Source organism: Muntiacus reevesi, chromosome 5 (genome assembly GCF_963930625.1).
Source record: "Muntiacus reevesi chromosome 5, mMunRee1.1, whole genome shotgun sequence".
Taxonomy (NCBI): domain Eukaryota; kingdom Metazoa; phylum Chordata; class Mammalia; order Artiodactyla; family Cervidae; genus Muntiacus; species Muntiacus reevesi.
Window position 1 is genome coordinate 78,853,154 of NC_089253.1, and position 16,339 is coordinate 78,869,492.

General features: G+C 40.2%; 1 protein-coding gene and 1 non-coding gene across 9 annotated transcripts in view; one reads left to right on the forward strand and one right to left on the reverse strand.

Moving 5' to 3' along the window:
* EFCAB2 (EF-hand calcium binding domain 2) overlaps positions 1–16,339 on the reverse strand; it is a 132,994-nt gene that overhangs the window by 31,389 nt on the left and 85,266 nt on the right. For all 8 annotated transcript variants that reach the window (XM_065935587.1, XM_065935591.1, XM_065935593.1 and 5 more), the window contains 3 exons: positions 2,094–2,173; positions 1,464–1,506; positions 1,299–1,365 (listed from right to left, as the gene is read on the reverse strand). In XM_065935587.1, the coding sequence (XP_065791659.1) occupies positions 1,299–1,365; positions 1,464–1,506; positions 2,094–2,173 (190 nt within the window). The remainder of the gene's footprint in view (positions 1–1,298; positions 1,366–1,463; positions 1,507–2,093; positions 2,174–16,339) is intronic.
* On the forward strand, positions 7,049–7,155 carry LOC136170036 (U6 spliceosomal RNA). Its single transcript, XR_010663496.1, has one exon. It is a non-coding gene; the product is annotated as a U6 spliceosomal RNA (small nuclear RNA).

Genomic DNA, 16,339 nt, shown 5'->3' on the forward strand with positions numbered 1-16,339 from the left:
ACTCTGAATTACTCAGGACTCATCTGTGAACTAGTGAGCTGAACAGAGAGAGTTCTAACTTTATATGGGAGGAGGGCAGGTGACCAAAGAGAAAGCTTTCAAGAGCATGTCCATTAGGCTACTGACATTCAGGGAAAACGAGTTTACACATCAGCCTAAGCAGAGAGAATTCCTAAAGAAAATATGTTGGCCTATATAGGTGTGTAGGTAATATGTATAAGTGTGTATGTGTGTGTACAGTTTAAATGCAAAGCAAAAATATATGCTATCATTAGCATAAAAAATGAAAAATTTTATGGAATTCATATATACATTTGAGGCTGTATTGCCCCTAACTTGACCAACTGAAAAGTTCTTTAAAAAAGGAATTTTGAGGCTTCCCTGGTGGTTCAGTGGTTAAGAATCTGCCTTGTAATACAAAGGACACCAATTCGATCCCTGGTTCAGGAAGATGCCATGTGCTGCAGAACATGCTGCAAGCGCCTGTGCCACAACTATTGAGCCCTTAAGAGTCCACAACTACTGTAGCTCCTTAGAGTCTATGCCCTGCAACGAGAGAAGCCACCGCAATGAGAAGCCTGTGCACCACAACTAGAGACGTGGCCCTTACTCACCGACTGCAGCTACAGAAAGCCTGCACACAGCAACAAAGACCCACTACAGCCGAAACAGTAATATAAACAAATCTTTTTATTTTTTTTATTTTTTAAAAAAAGAATGTTTATAGACTCCAGTCGAAATCTTCAATCTAGTAACAAGCATTGATTTACAGTGATTGATAGTTCATGTTTTCCTGGTGACATACCTTTTATTCCGGAAATACTCTAAGTGAATGAAATGACTTCAATTTATAGAAGTATCATTATACTTTACAAAATCCTATAAGGCAATAATCCATCCCCTCTTAACTTATCCTTTGTCCTCTTATCCACCACAAAACTCCAAAACCAAAGTAATAAGAATACTACGTAACTTCTTTTAACTGGAATGATTAAAGTATCCTCTAGCACTTTTGCATAATTCTTTTTAAAATTACTAATCACTTAAATAAGTCATTGTTACAAGTAGTAAGACTTCCCCAGTGGCTCACACAGTGAGAATCCGCCTGCAGAGTAGGAGACCTGGGTTTGATCCTTGGGCAGGGAAGATCCCCTGGAGAAGGGAATGCCAACCCACTCCAGCATTCTTGCCTGGAGAATTCCAAGGACAGAGCAGCCTGGTGGGCTACAGTCCATGGGGTCGCAAAGAGTGGGACACAACTGAGCAACTTTCATTTACAAGTAATGAATCATTCTCACCTTCTTCAGTCATATACTTTATCAGTTCGTCCTTAGTAAGAAATCCACGTTTAGCTGGATCTAATACCTAGGGGGAAGGAAAAGACAGATACTCTGTTTTTTGGTGAAAATTCCACATGATGAATTTTTTCACGTAAATATATGTAAAATTTATAGCTTACAAACCTCAAAAGCTCGAAGAAGGATATCTTCCGGAATTGGTCTATATCTAATTATGCAATAAAAGAAGTAAACATCACAGTATTTAGCTCAATCTCCAAATAACAAATGCTCACATTAAAAAATAAATAAATAAAGCTGCTATCATACAGGATAGTAGTTCGTCCCTCACTGAAATATTTTTGGATTTCTAGATAATAGTTGAAAGTACCCCATACCCACAAGGAATACTTAGTTAAATGTTATCTATTAGCTTTTTTTCATCATTATGGGAACAAAATTCCTATAGTAAACAAACTATGGTAAGCTAATGCTACACTTTGTCTAGAAAAATAATTAGGGTTAATTCTTATTTATCATTGATAATTCAAACAGAAGCTAATAAGAATGTTATTTATTTATGCTTTTTGCAGCTTATTTGCCCTTTAATTACACTTTGCTTATTAGATTAATACTGAAGTGGTGGATATTTCTGGGAACAAACCAACTGGCAGTTCAGAAGTATAGAGAAAAACTAGGAGGAAGCTATTCTGTGATAAACGTTGGCTGAGTATAACATACAGAGTGAAAAGGCCAAGTGTTTTGAAATTAATGCAGTTCTAACCATTACCTCAACAAGTGTATTTACTTTCTTACCTTCTTTCCAGTAGCACTTCAGTCATCACTGGTAGAAATTTTTCAAATCGAATGTATCCAGTGGGTTCTTCTTCCTCTACCTGAACAGTCAGTAAAAACAGCCACTTATTCATTCAGCAAATGTAGTAAGCAACTACTTTTTCCAAGCACTGTGCCACGTACTGGGGATTTGACAATGAGCATACTTGGACATGGTCCCCACTCACAGGGCTTATATTCTGGTAGTGGAGACATAAATCCATCAAAAAAACAACAAAGCCGAGTGCCTAGTTATAAGTTTAAGTAAGAAACAATGAAGTAAAGGAGCAAGGGTCTAGTAGAGCATAGAATAAAGGAACCTGTTCTTGGCCAAATTATCAGGAGATGCATTCATAAAGAAATCACACTTGAGTTAATTATTATAAAGGATGAGTAAAAGGTAAGCAAAAACAGCAGGGAAAGGCACTCCCAGGTAGATGAAATTACAGGCATTAAGACCTTGTGGGCTGCACTGGAGGCCAGGAGGCTGAAGCACAGGGAGCGAGGAGGAGAATGTCTTCAGATGAGGCTGGAGAGAGAAATGGGGACTAGACCATGCAGGGTATTACCATTCATGAACATGACTTTGGTTGTTATCCAAGACACTGTTACCCTAAATCACTGAAGGTCTCATAGATGTGTGTCTGAAAGATCACACTGGTTGTGGGTAAGGCAGCTTCTGCAGGAGTCTAAGCAGACATGACAAGGGCTGGGATGAGAGTGGCAGCCATGGAGAGAGAAGTAGGTGTTTTCAAGAAACACTTAAGACATAAAACCAAGAAAACCCGGTACTGTACCTATTACAAGCAAGGATGAGGGGGAAAAAAAGAGGGTCAAGGACAACTCCCAGGATTCTGACTTGCACAAGGACTTCCCCTGACACAAGGAATACTGGCTAAGAGACCAGATTAGGGGACCAATCGATCCCAAGAACTGTACTATTCATTAAATAACTAGATGCTCTGTGGAACACTGTTACACCACCGCTAATTAAGAGAAGACAACACCTAACAATTTTGGTGCCCAGAACGGTTAGATGAGAATGAGGAAGACTCATGCTCCTAAGGTACAGCTTTTGATGGTGTGGCTGAACAGTACGCTATTGATTTTCAATTTCATGTCAGGCTATTTATGAGAAGTTGTAAATTTTCCACTCCCTTTCAAAAATCCTATTAAAATGCTCACACATCCCAATTCAACAGTGGGGATTTTAAAAGATTTATTCTTTGAGCAAAAGATAAGAAATCTATAGGTGCTGCTAAGTGGAACACACAATCATCAAATGACAACTATTTTTTAATGTTTATACTAGATTCTCACCTACTATGAGGTAAGGCCTTGGACTCCACTCTCAGTAAAAAAAAATGTCATCCATCTAATAACAAAATGATGTGTTTCAGAATTTTTGAGCCCATCGATAAATAAGCAATTGTTTTCAGCTGCTTCTAGATCCAAGGCAAGCAATTTGCAAATCAATGTTCATGTAGCTCTGGTTCACACGTGCTTGAGTAGCACTCTGTAACTCCCAGTCCCACAAACTGCTTAAAACTAAAATGCCAATCTCATGAGACTGCCTCCAGAGGGATAATTTTTAAATTAAAATGTTGTGTTTCTATTCTGATTAATCCAGAAATCTGTTCCAGGAGCTGGAGCTATAGTTTGTTTCCCTTTCCCCGTACCCTCAACAAACTGCAGAGCCAACAGTCTTGACCTTGGAAGATCAAAAATCCTATTTTATGAGCGTCCTCATCAACCCACAAACGGTTCATAGTTTTTCCAAAGGGAGTTCAACTCTATAGCACACTCTCCATCATGTGAGAAGTCACAGACACATCCCTCATAACGCCTACCCCACCATGGCCATGCTCCTGGACAACTTCCATAAACCCTTGGTGCTCTGAACATGGGTGAAATGCTATTCTGCATACAGCCAAATGGCCTGATGGATCTGTACAGAGCTAAAACTTCACAAAAATAATAAGTTAAAGCAAAACTCCAGTGAATCAGGATAGCAGATGAGGCGTATATTTTCCTTGATTTTTTTTAAAGAGGGATAATGAACAAATAAAGGCCTTGGAGTTAAAAAAGTAAAAAGAAAAATATGTAAGTCCATCTTCAACTTGGACAGATTGTGAAAATCTTTCTATGACAACACTGGCCTCTAGAGGCCACATCTAATCTGCTCTTTGTGTATTAAGAGATATATAAGCAATGGCATTAAAATAGCACAATTATATAATATTTCTAAATACAGCATTAATGAACTGTATAACATATACTAGACACTACCTTATATTATTAAAAGTTCTTATTATTTAAATAAACATATTTTAGAATAGATTTAGATTTACAGATAGTACAGAGTTCTCATATACCTCCCAATTTCCTCTATCGTTTGCCCTTGCATTATTATGGTACAACTATACTTGGTTCATTGTAACATCCATCGAACCAATACTGACGTATTATTATTTACTAAACTCCATGTTTTATTTTGATTCCATTGGTTTTTTTTAAAAGGCATTTTTAAAATAGGGTACCATTCCTCTATCATAAAAGAGAAACAAAGAAAAGCAGGATAGAACAGCCCGCCTGACAATCTAGAAATGGGTGGATAGAGGGGAGGATAATAAGTGCTTCTATTACTTCTGGTGCAGGACAAACTAGTTGACTTTATGAGGCCATGAGTGAGATAGGACAAAGACACTACTTTCTATAAAAGTTATGCAATAATGGCTCAATGATTATTTAAATTCACATATTAAAATGCCTTTAAAATTTAATAGAAATATATCAAATATTGAACTACACTTTATCATATATTGTATATAAACATATATAGATAGTTATGGGTTGAGTCATATCTTCCCCAAGTTCATATGTTGGGGTCCTAATCTCTGGTACACCCCAGAATGTGACTTCTTTGGAGAGAAGGTACCCACTGAGGTAATCAAGTTAAAATGAGGTCCTTATGGTGGGCCCTATTCCAATATAACTGATGTCCTAATAAAAAGGAGAAATCTAGATACAGAGACATGCACACAGGGAGAATGTCATGTGAACATGAAGATAAGCCTCTACAAGCCAAGGAGAAAGGCCTAAAACAGATTCTTCTCTCCTAGCCAACAGGAGGAACCAACTCTGCTAACACCCCAATTCTGTACTTCAAGCTTCCAGAACCGTGAGACAATAAATTTCTGTTATTTAAGACTCAGTCTGCAATATTTTGTTACAGTAGTTCTACCAAACTTTATACGCTTGCACACAAACTTTGTTGTGAGAGATCACATAAAGGTACTTCATAAACTGTGAATTATTATGATTATTATTGTTTTAATCAGTAGTGTACACACTTCTAGTTTCATATTCTGCAGTGACACCTCCTCCTAACGGAACTGATCTCTGGGGCTAAAATTTTAGACACGACCTCCTTGACCCACCATAGGGGACTGTTTTTTACAGAAGTCTGATCCTGCCTCCTCTCTGTAAAATGCCACGTGGAATGTGGCATGAATGTATTAAACTGCTAGGCATATCTAATCCCTTGTCTCTTGCCCCTGAACCCTTGCCTAGAGGAGAGGGTCTGCAGAATAGCAGCCGTGATGTGTCCACTTCTGCTGTTCCCCTACTTGCTTCCCAGACTGAAAGGAGAGGAGAATAACAGACAGCCATCTGTCACATCTTCCTCCTCTTCAAAAGACAAAAACAAACAAAACAAATATATCTTGTTACTATGTATGTGAATGAGGCAAAGTAAGTTCTAATCTGGTCTGTTCATCTAAGAAAAAGGCTAATGTGCTAGAAAGAAGGTAATAATTAGAAAGTCTGCTCGGGAGCATTTATGAATGCAGAGGAAATAAAACTTCTTTGCAGGAAGACCTCCAGCTTAGCCTTCAAGTACCATTTATAGAAGGAGCTCATCTTAATAGCCAGCAGGTGTCTACCTGGAAGAAGACTGACGCCCCAACACACCTGGCTTCTCCTCCTCCAAAGAACTATGGTGGCAGAGGCGATCTGAAGAAAATACCCTGCTTCCCTGATACACGAAGGGGCCTGCCTCCACAGGCTAGCACAGGACCTCCAGCCATTCCAGTCTCTTTGCATCCTCCGGTCCAATAAGGAGCCATCTCAATAAATATGTAAATACTGTGTAATTATTTTTAAATCAACAGTTATCTAAGTTTCAAAGCATGAGGCAAATACTGTTTCTCACTCTACCTTGGTAAAAGACAAGTTTTTTTCTTCTGTTTTGCATCTGAGGACATTCTGGCACAGAGAGGTAAAGTGCCCCTCGTGGTCCTCAAGGCCAGTCAGGTGCTGTGATGGGAGCACAGCCAGAGTGCCTTCTCCCATTCCCACAGTGAGGTCATCAGGCCATCTCCTTTCTCATTAAAGCATTATTTATTTTAATAGTGAACTCTTTGAATAGGCACAATAAAACACACTGAAAATTCATTTCTCCCCAGGGACATACAATCCATCAATAAACTGAACTATTTCATGCTTCACAAAAGCAAGATAATACCAGTAGTTAAGATGGTTTATAAAGAACCTACATTTCATCTAGTTCCAGGTCACCAAATAAGACATACATATGAATTTTTTTAACTATTTGTAGTAAAAATACAAAAACAATGAGATATTTCAAGTTAGACTTGAATATCACATGTGCAAATTTTGACATAAATTGTGTTTCAAAACCAAAACACTAATATAATTTAGAAAATACTTCTCTGCCTTGGATAGAATAAAATAATAACAAAAATTCACTGGCATTTACCAATTAGTCTTACAAATGAAAAATCCTAAAGTTACCTGCTTTAGAAAAATTATTTACTCCAAATATCCCAGATGCTGTTCTGTAAAAATTGGGATAAGTACTCCTTTGGGGTTGTAAGTCCCTTTCTTATTATAAGAGGTATCAAACAAGACTAACTCTGCTCGCTTCGGCAGCACATATACTAAAATTGGAACGATACAGAGAAGATTAGCATGGCCCCTGCGCAAGGATGACACGCAAATTCGTGAAGCGTTCCATATTTTTTGATCCACCTCCCAGAATATTGGAAATAAAAGCAAAAATAAACAAATGGGACCTAATGAAAATTAAAAGCTTTTGCACAACAAAGGAAACTATAAGTAAGGTGAAAAGACAGCCCTCAGATTGGGAGAAAATAATAGCAAATGAGGAAACAGACAAAGGATTAATCTCAAAAATATACAAGCAACTCCTGAAGCTCAATTCCAGAAAAATAAATGACCCAATCAAAAAATGGGCCAAAGAACTAAACAGACATTTCTCCAAAGAAGACATACAGTTGGCTAACAAACACATGAAAAGATGCTCAACATCACTCATTATCAGAGAAATGCAAATCAAAACCACAATGAGGTACCAATACACGCCAGTCAGGATGGCTGCTATCCAAAAGTCTACAAGCAATAAATGCTGGAGAGGGTGTGGAGAAAAGGGAACCCTCTTACACTGTTGGTGGGAATGCAAACTAGTACAGCCACTATGGAGAACAGTGTGGAGATTTCTTAAAAAACTGGAAATAGAACTACCATATGACCCAGCAATACCACTTCTGGGCATACACACTGAGGAATCCAGATCTGAAAGAGACACGTGCACCCCAATGTTCATCGCAGCACTGTTTATAATAGCCAGGACATGGAAGCAACCTAGATGCCCATCAGCAGACGAATGGATAAGGAAGCTGTGGTACATATACACCATGGAATATTACTCAGCTGTTAAAAAGAATTCATTTGAATCAGTTCTAATGAGATGGATGAAACTGGAGCCCATTATACAGAGTGAAGTAAGCCAGAAAGATAAAGAACATTACAGTATACTAACACATATATATGGAATTTAGAAAGATGGTAATGATAACCCTATATGCAAAACAGAAAAAGAGACACAGAAGTACAGAACAGACTTTTGAACTCTGTGGGAGAAGGTGAGGGTGGGATGTTTCGAAAGAACAGCATGTATATTATCTATGGTGAAACAGATCACCAGCCCAGGTGGGATGCATGAGTCAAGTGCTCGGGCCTGGTGCACTGGGAAGGCCCAGAGGAATCGGGTGGAGAGGGAGGTGGGAGGGGGGATTGGGATGGGGAATACGTGTAACTCTATGGCTGATTCATATCAATGTATGACAAAACCCACTGAAAAAAATAAATAAATAAAAATAAATAAAATTTTTAAAAAAAATTAAAAAAAAAAGACTAACTCATCCTTTGGGTGGACTATCAGAGAGTCTAAGAATCAACAGGTGGCTAGACCAGGTGATCAAAAAGGTCCTTTCCAACTGTTCAGTTCAGTCGCTCAGTCGTGTCTGACTCTGCGACCCCATGAATCGCAGCACGCCAGGCCTCCCTGCCCATCACCAACTGTAAGTTTCCATAATTTGAAGCAATGGGAGAGTCAGCTTCTGGCAAATTGTAATCCCCCCAGTCTACCCTCAGGCCGCAGTAGGGCAGGGAGAGTAGGGGCTCCAGTTACACTAATTGGTTTCACACCCTCCCTTTTCTCACCACCACAGCATTGCGTGTCCCTCCCCACCCCTCGTAGGCAGAGGCAGTAAGTGTTGAAGCAACTGTCCCCCCAAGGTAATCTACAATATATACCAAAAGGAACTTTTAAAAATTGTGTTGCAATAAGATTCCAGGAAATGCTCTATCCTGGGTTGAGACATGGTTAAGATTTGGTTAGCATAATAAATAGCCAATATCACATAAGCTTTATTAGGTCCAGAGACATTTCTAAAATCACATTTATAACAACATGCTAGTTTAAAGTATCACTTATTCTTACATTTCATGAAGCAATTCAAACTCTCAACATATCTTCAACAACAGACTTTCTAAGAGTTCAACTACTTTAGATATCTCAAATAAGTGGAGTCATGAAGTACTGGTCTATTTTGTGACTAGAATTTTCACATAATATCTCCAAGCTTCATCCATGTTACAGTATATGACAGGATTTCCTTCTTAAACTGTTAGTTTTCCTTAAATTAGATAACAGTATGGAAGAAACACTTTGATGTAATATTGAGTAAAAAGGTAAAATATTCTGGTTGAATGTGAGTGATGGAAACAAGAGCAATCACGCCTCTATTTTTTGAGCATCCAATTTTAATCAGCATGCATTTTTTAAAGAATGAAATTTTCATAATAACATGGGAACTGATTGTGATATAATTAGCAAAAAAAGCAAGGTTAAATTGTACATACTGAATTGTACTGTAAGATTACGATTATGCTAAAAACATGTATAGGAAAATAATACGGGAGGAAGTACACTAAATTACTAATACTGCTTATATTAAGGTGATGGATTGGGGGTGTCACCAAGATGGCAGAGTAGGAAGACCCCATGTTCCCATCTTCCCACAGGCATATCCAAATCGCAACTACTTATAAAGCAACTCTCTATGATAATAATTTGAAGACTATCAGGAAAGATTTTTCATAACTAAAGATATAAAGAAGTAATCGTAACAAGGGGGCTTCCGAGGTGGTGCTGGTGATAAAGAATCTGCCATAACAAGACAGGTAGGAGGACTGGAGACTGGATGGCCAGGTGTATACATGACAAACCTAGACAGAGTATGAATCAAGGCAAATTGGAAGTGGTCAAACAGGAGATGACAAGAGTGAACGTCTACATTTTAGGAATCAGCAAACTAAAATGGACTGGAATGGGTGAATTTAACTCAGATGACCATTATATCTACTACTGTGGGCAAGAATCCCTTAGAAGAAATGGAGTAGCCATCATAGTCAACAAGAGTCCGAAATGCAGTACTTGGATGCAATCTCAAAAACGACAGAATGACCTCTGTTCATTTCCAAGGCAAACCATTCAATATCACAGTAATCCAAGTCTATGCCTTGAACAGTAATACTGAAGAAGCTGAAACTGAACAGTTCTATAAAGACCTACAAGACCTTCCAGAACTAACACCCAAAAAAGATGTCCTTTCCATTACAGGGGACTGGAATGCAAAAGTAGGAAGTCAAGAAATACCTGAAGTAACAAGCAAATTTGGCCTTGGAGTACAGAATGAAGTGGGGCAAAAGCTGATAAAGTTTTGCCAAGGGAACGCACTGGTCATAGCAAACACCCTTTTCCAACAACACAAGAGAACACTCTACACATGGACATCACCAGATGGTCAATTACCAAAACCAGATTATATTCTTTGCAGCCAAAGATGGAGAAGCTCTATACAGTCAGCAAAAACAAGACCAGGAGTTGACTGTGGCTCAGATCATGAACTCCTTATTGCCAAATTCAAACTTAAATTGAAGAAAGTAGAGAAAGCCACTAGACCATTCAGATATGACCTAAATCAAATCCCTTATGATTATACAGTGGAAAGTGAGAAATAGATTCAAGGGATTAGATCTGAAAGACAGAGTGCCTGAAGAACTATGGATGGAGGTTCATGACATTGTACAGAAGACAGGGGTCAAGACCATCCCCAAGAAAAAGAAATGCAAAAAGGCAAAATGGCTGTCTGAGAAGGCCTTACAAATAGCTGTGAAAAGAAGAGAAGAGAAAGGCAAACGAGAAAAGGAAAGATATACCCATTAGAATGCAGAGTTCCAAAGAACAGCAAGGAGAGAAAAGAAAGTCTTCCTCAGCGATCAATGCAAAGAAAGAGAGGAAAGCAATAGAATGGGATAGACTAGAGATCTCTTCAAGAGAATTAGAGATACCAAGGGAACATTTCATGCAAAGATGGGAACAATAAAGGACAGAAATAATATGGACCTAACAGAAGCAGAAGATATTAAGGAGAGGTGGCAAGAATACACAGAAGAACTATACAAAAATCTTCACGACCCAGATAATCATGATGGTATCATCACTCACCTAGAGCCAGACATCCTGGAATGTGAAGTCAAGTGGGCCTTAGGAAGCATCACTACGAACAAAGCTAGTGGATGTGATGGAATTCCAGTTGAGCTATTTCAAATCCTAAAAGATGATGCTGTCAAAGTGCTGTATTCAATATGCCAGCAAATTGGGAAAACTCAGCAGTGGCCACAGGACTGGAAAAGGTCAGTTTTCATTCCAACCCCAAAGAAAGGCAATGTCAAAGAAAGCTCAAACTACTGCACAATTGCACTCATCTCACACGCTAGCATAGTAGTGCTCAAAATTCTCCAAGCGAGGCTTCTATAGTATGTGAACTGTGAACTTCCAGATGTTCAAGCTGGATTTAGAAAAGGCAGAGAAAGCAGATATCAAATTGCCAATATCCACTGGATCATCAAAAAAGCAAAAGAGCTCCAGAGAAACATCTATTTCTGCTTTATTGACTATGCCAAAGCCTTTGACTGTGTGGATCACAATAAACTGTGGGAAATTGTTAAAGAGATGGGAATACCAGACCACTTGACCTGACTCTTGAGAAATCTGTAGGCAGGTCAGGAAGCAACAGTTAGAACTGAACATGGAACAACAGACTGGTTCCAAATCGGGAATGAAGTACGTCAAGGCTGTATATTGTCACCCTGCTTATTTAACTTATATGCAGAGTACATCATGAGAAACCTTGGGCTGGATGAAGCACAAGCTGGAATCAAGATTGCCAGAAGAACTACCAATAACCTCAGATATGCAGATGACACCACCCTTATGGCCGAAAGTGAAGAAGAACTAAAGAGTCTCTTGATGAAAGTGAAAGACAGTGAAAAAAGTTGGCTTAAAACTCAACATTCAGAAAACTAAGATCATAGCATCTGGTCCCATCACTTCATGGCAAATAGATGGGGAAACAGTGGAAACAGTGACAGACTATTTTTTTGGGGCTCCAAAATCACTGCAGATGGTGACTGCAGTCGTGAAATTAAAAGACACTTGCTCCTTGGAAGAAAAATTATGATTAACCTAGACAGCATGTTAAAAAGCAGAGACATTACTTTGCCAACAAAGGTCCATCTAGTCAAAGCTATGGTTTTTCCAGTAGTCATGTATGGATATGAGAGTTGGACTAATGCTTTTGAACTGTGCTGTTGGAGAAGACTCTTGAGAGGCCCTTGGACTGCAAGGAGATCCAACCAGTCCATCCTAAAGGAGATCAGTGCTGAATATTCATTGGAAGGACTGATGATGAAGCTCAAACTCCAGTACTTTGGCCCCTGATGCAAAGAACTGATTCATTTGAAAAGACCCTGATGCTGGGAACGATTGAAGGCAGGAGGAGAAGGGGATGAGGGAGGATGAGATGGTTGGATGGCATTACCAACTCAATGGACATGATTTTGTGTAAACTCCGGGAGTTGGTGATGGACAGGGAGCCTTGGCGTGCTGCAGTCCATGGGATTGCAAAGAGTCAGACATGACTAAGCAACTGAACTGAACTGAACTGAGATAGAGTATTAAAAAGCAGAGACATTACTTTGCCAACAAAGGTCCATCTAGTCAAAGCTATGGTTTTTCCAGTAGTCATATAAGTATGTGAGAGTTGGACCATAAAGAAGTTGAGCACTGAAGAATTGATGCTTTTGAACTGTGGTGCTGGAGAAGACTCTTGAGAGTCCCTTGGACAGCAAGCAGATTAAACCAGTCAATCCTCAAAGGAAATCAACCCTGAATGTTCATTGGAAGGACTGATGCTAAAACTGAAGCTCCAATACTTTGGCCATCTGATCCAAAGAGCTGACCCACTAGAAAGGAGCCTGATGCTGGGGAAAATTGAAGGCAGGAGGAGAAGGGGACAATGGAGGATAAGATCATTGGATGGCATCACCAACTCAATGGACATGAGTTTGGGTAAACTCCAGGAGATGTCGAAGGACTGGGAAGCCTGGCATGCTGCAGTCCACGGGGTTGCAAAGAGTCGGACATGGCTGAAAGAGTGAACAACAACACTCCCAGGTAAGTCGCCCACAAACAGGAGGATAGTCACAACTGCAGAGGTTCCCACCAAGGAGTAAGAGGTTCAAGCCCCACTTGGGCTTCCCAGTTCAGGGTCCTGCACCAGATGAGCCCCTAGAGCGTCTGCCTTTGTGAACAGGAGAGCTGGAGGGCCATAGGAAACAGAGACTCCTCTCTTAAAAGGTGCACATAAAATCCCACACTCTGAATGCTAACTCAGAGGCAGTAGTCAGAAGGAGTCTAGGTCAGACCCACTTGCTAATCTTGGAGAGCCTCCCAGAGAGGCAGGAAGCAGCTGGACCTCCAAGGGATGAAGACACTGGTAGCAGCCTTTTCTGCAAGCTTCTTCTACCACAATGACACCAGCACTGCCAAGCTCCATTTCCAAATCCTTCCACCATCAAACCTCTGCTGGGGGCTTGTTCACCCACCAGTGGGCTGGCAGCAGCCCCTCCCTCACATGATCCCCCCAGGCCACACAGACAGCTGCCGATGGACTCAGCCCTGCCCTCCAGTGGTCCAGCAGCAGTTGCACCCCCTCACCAGGCTCCTCAGTCAAACCACACAGGAAGCCTATCCCACCCTCCAGGAGGAGGCAGAGCCTTGCAACCAAGTGAATTAAGGGCCAGCCCCCTCACCAGCATGCCCACAGCAGTCAGCCCTGCCACAGTAGAAGGGCACACGCAGCCCACACAGGGGGCATAGAGCTCTGGTGATCAGAGGGGAGCTGCTGAGCCCCCTAGGACATCTGCATAAGGCTACTACTCCAGGATTGGGAAACAAAACTGACCCACTTAACACACAGAAATAAACAAAGAAAATCAGGCAAAATCAAGAGACTGTAACAAGAGACAGAGAAGGACATTACATAATGGTAAAGGGATCAACCCGACAAGAAGATATAACAACTGTAAATATATACTGAACCCAGGAGCAGCTAAATACATAAAGCAAATATTAACAGACATAAACAGAGAAATCAACAGTAATACAATAATAATAGTAGGGAACATTAACACTCTACTTTCGTTAGTGGGCTTGCCAGCATTTAACATTTTCAGACTCAAATCTTAAGACATTCTAGTGGATGTTTAGTGGCACCTCATTATCCCCACTGACTAGAGATATTCATCATCTTTTTATGTGCTTATTGGCCACTGATACTTTTTCTTCACGAAATGTCCATACAAACCTTTGGCTATTTTAAAAATTAGGTTGAAAGAGACACTCATATGGGCTTCCCTAGTAGCTCAGCTGGTAAAGAATCTGCCTGCAATGCAGAAGACCCCAGTTCGATTCCTGGGTTGGGAAGAGCCCCTGGAGGAGGGCATGGCAAACCACTCCAATATTCTTTCCTGGAGAATCCCCTAAACAGAGGAGCCTGGCAGGCTACAGTCCATGAAGTGGCAAAAAGTCGGACACGACTGAGCAACTAAGCACAGCACAGACATTCATATATTATCAAATGAACTATACAATATCAAATAAATTATCTTTCAAATATTTTCCCCCAATCCATGACTCGCATTTGTTTATTTCTACTTTTGGCTGTGCTGGGTCTTCATTGCTGCCTGTGGGCTTTCTCTAGTGTGGCGAGCAAGGGCTACTCTTTGTTGTGGTGTGCAGGCTTCTCATTGTAATGGCTTCTCTTGTTTCAGAGCATGGACTCTACGGCGCATGGGTTTCAATGATTGCGGCTCAAGGGGTCTAGAGCTTGGGCTCAGGAGTTGTGGCACACAGGCTTAGGTGCTCTGCAGCATGTGGAATCTTTTTCAGACGAGGGATTGAACTAGTGGCCCCTGTATTACAAGCCGGACTCTTAACCACTGGACCACCAGTGAAGCCCTGTATGTTTTCAGCTCCACCCTTTGATGGGCAAAAGTTTTTAGTATTGATGAAATCAATCATTGTTGTTCCTTAATGGTTCATGCTTTCTTGTCTCTTTGTCTAAGAAATCTTTGGCTAACCCAACATCACAAAGTTTTCCCTATGTTTTCTTCTAGAAGTTTTATAGATTTAGCTCTCATGTTCAATTCTATGATCCATTTCAAGTTAATTTTTGTGTATGGAGTAAAAGAATGTTGCAAAGAGTGTTGCTTCTTTCTATTCAGAAAACCATTTGCTCAAATGCTATTTATTGAAATGATTATCCTTTTCTCATTGAATGATGTTGGCACCTATGTCAAAGATACGTGTGGTTCTATTAATTCTCTAGTCAGTTTCACTGATCTATATGTGTACCAGTGTACAAAATATCACACTGTGCATGATACCACACAATATGTGTACAAATATAATACTCAAGATTATTGAAGCTTCATAGTAAATCTGCCATCAGTTCAGTTCAGTGACTCAGTCGTGTCCGACTCTTTGTGACCCCATGAACTGCAGCACGCCAGGCCTCCCTGTCCATCATCAACTCCCAGAGTTTACCCAAACTCATGTCCATTGAGTTGGTGATGCCATCCAACCATCTCATCCTCTGTCGTCCCCTTCTCCTGCCCTCAATCCTTCCCTGCATCAGGGTCTTTTCCAATGAGTCCGTTCTTCGCATCAGGTGGCCAAAGTATTGGAGTTTCACCTTCATCATCAATCCTTCCAATGAACACCCAGGACTGATCTCCTTTAGGATGGACTGGTTGGATCTCCTTGCAGTCAGTCCCAGGGACTCTCAAGAGTCTTCTCCAGCACCAGAGCTCAAAAGCATCAATTCTTTGGCGCTCAGCTTTCTTTATAGTCCAACTCTCACATCCATACATGACCACTGGAAAAACCATAGCTTTGACTAGATGGACTTTTGTTCGCAAAGGAATGTCTCTGCTTTTCAATATGCTATCTAGGTTGGTCATAACTTTCCTTCCAAGGAGTAAGCGTCTTTTAATTTCATGGCTGCAATCACCATCTGCAGTGATTTGGGAGCCCCAAAAAATAAAGTCAGCCACTGTTTCCACTGTTTCCCCATCTATTTGCCATGAAGTGATGGGACCGGATGGCATGATCTTAGTTTTCTGAATGTTGAGCTTTAAGCCAACTTTTTCACTCTCCTCTTTCACTTTCATCAAGAGTCTCTTTAGTTCTTCTTCACTTTCTGCCATAAGGGTGGTGTCATCTGCACATGAGGTGGTATAAATCCATCTTTGTCCTTTTTGTCAAAATTATTCTGGTTGTTCAAGGTCTTTCATGTTTCCATTCAAATTTTAGAATCAGTTTGTACATTCCTTCAGAAAATTTTGCTATGATTGGTTGAAAATGTGTTGAATCTAGAGATCAATCTGAGAAGAACTAACATCTTAAAAATATTGAGCTTTCTAATTCACAAACA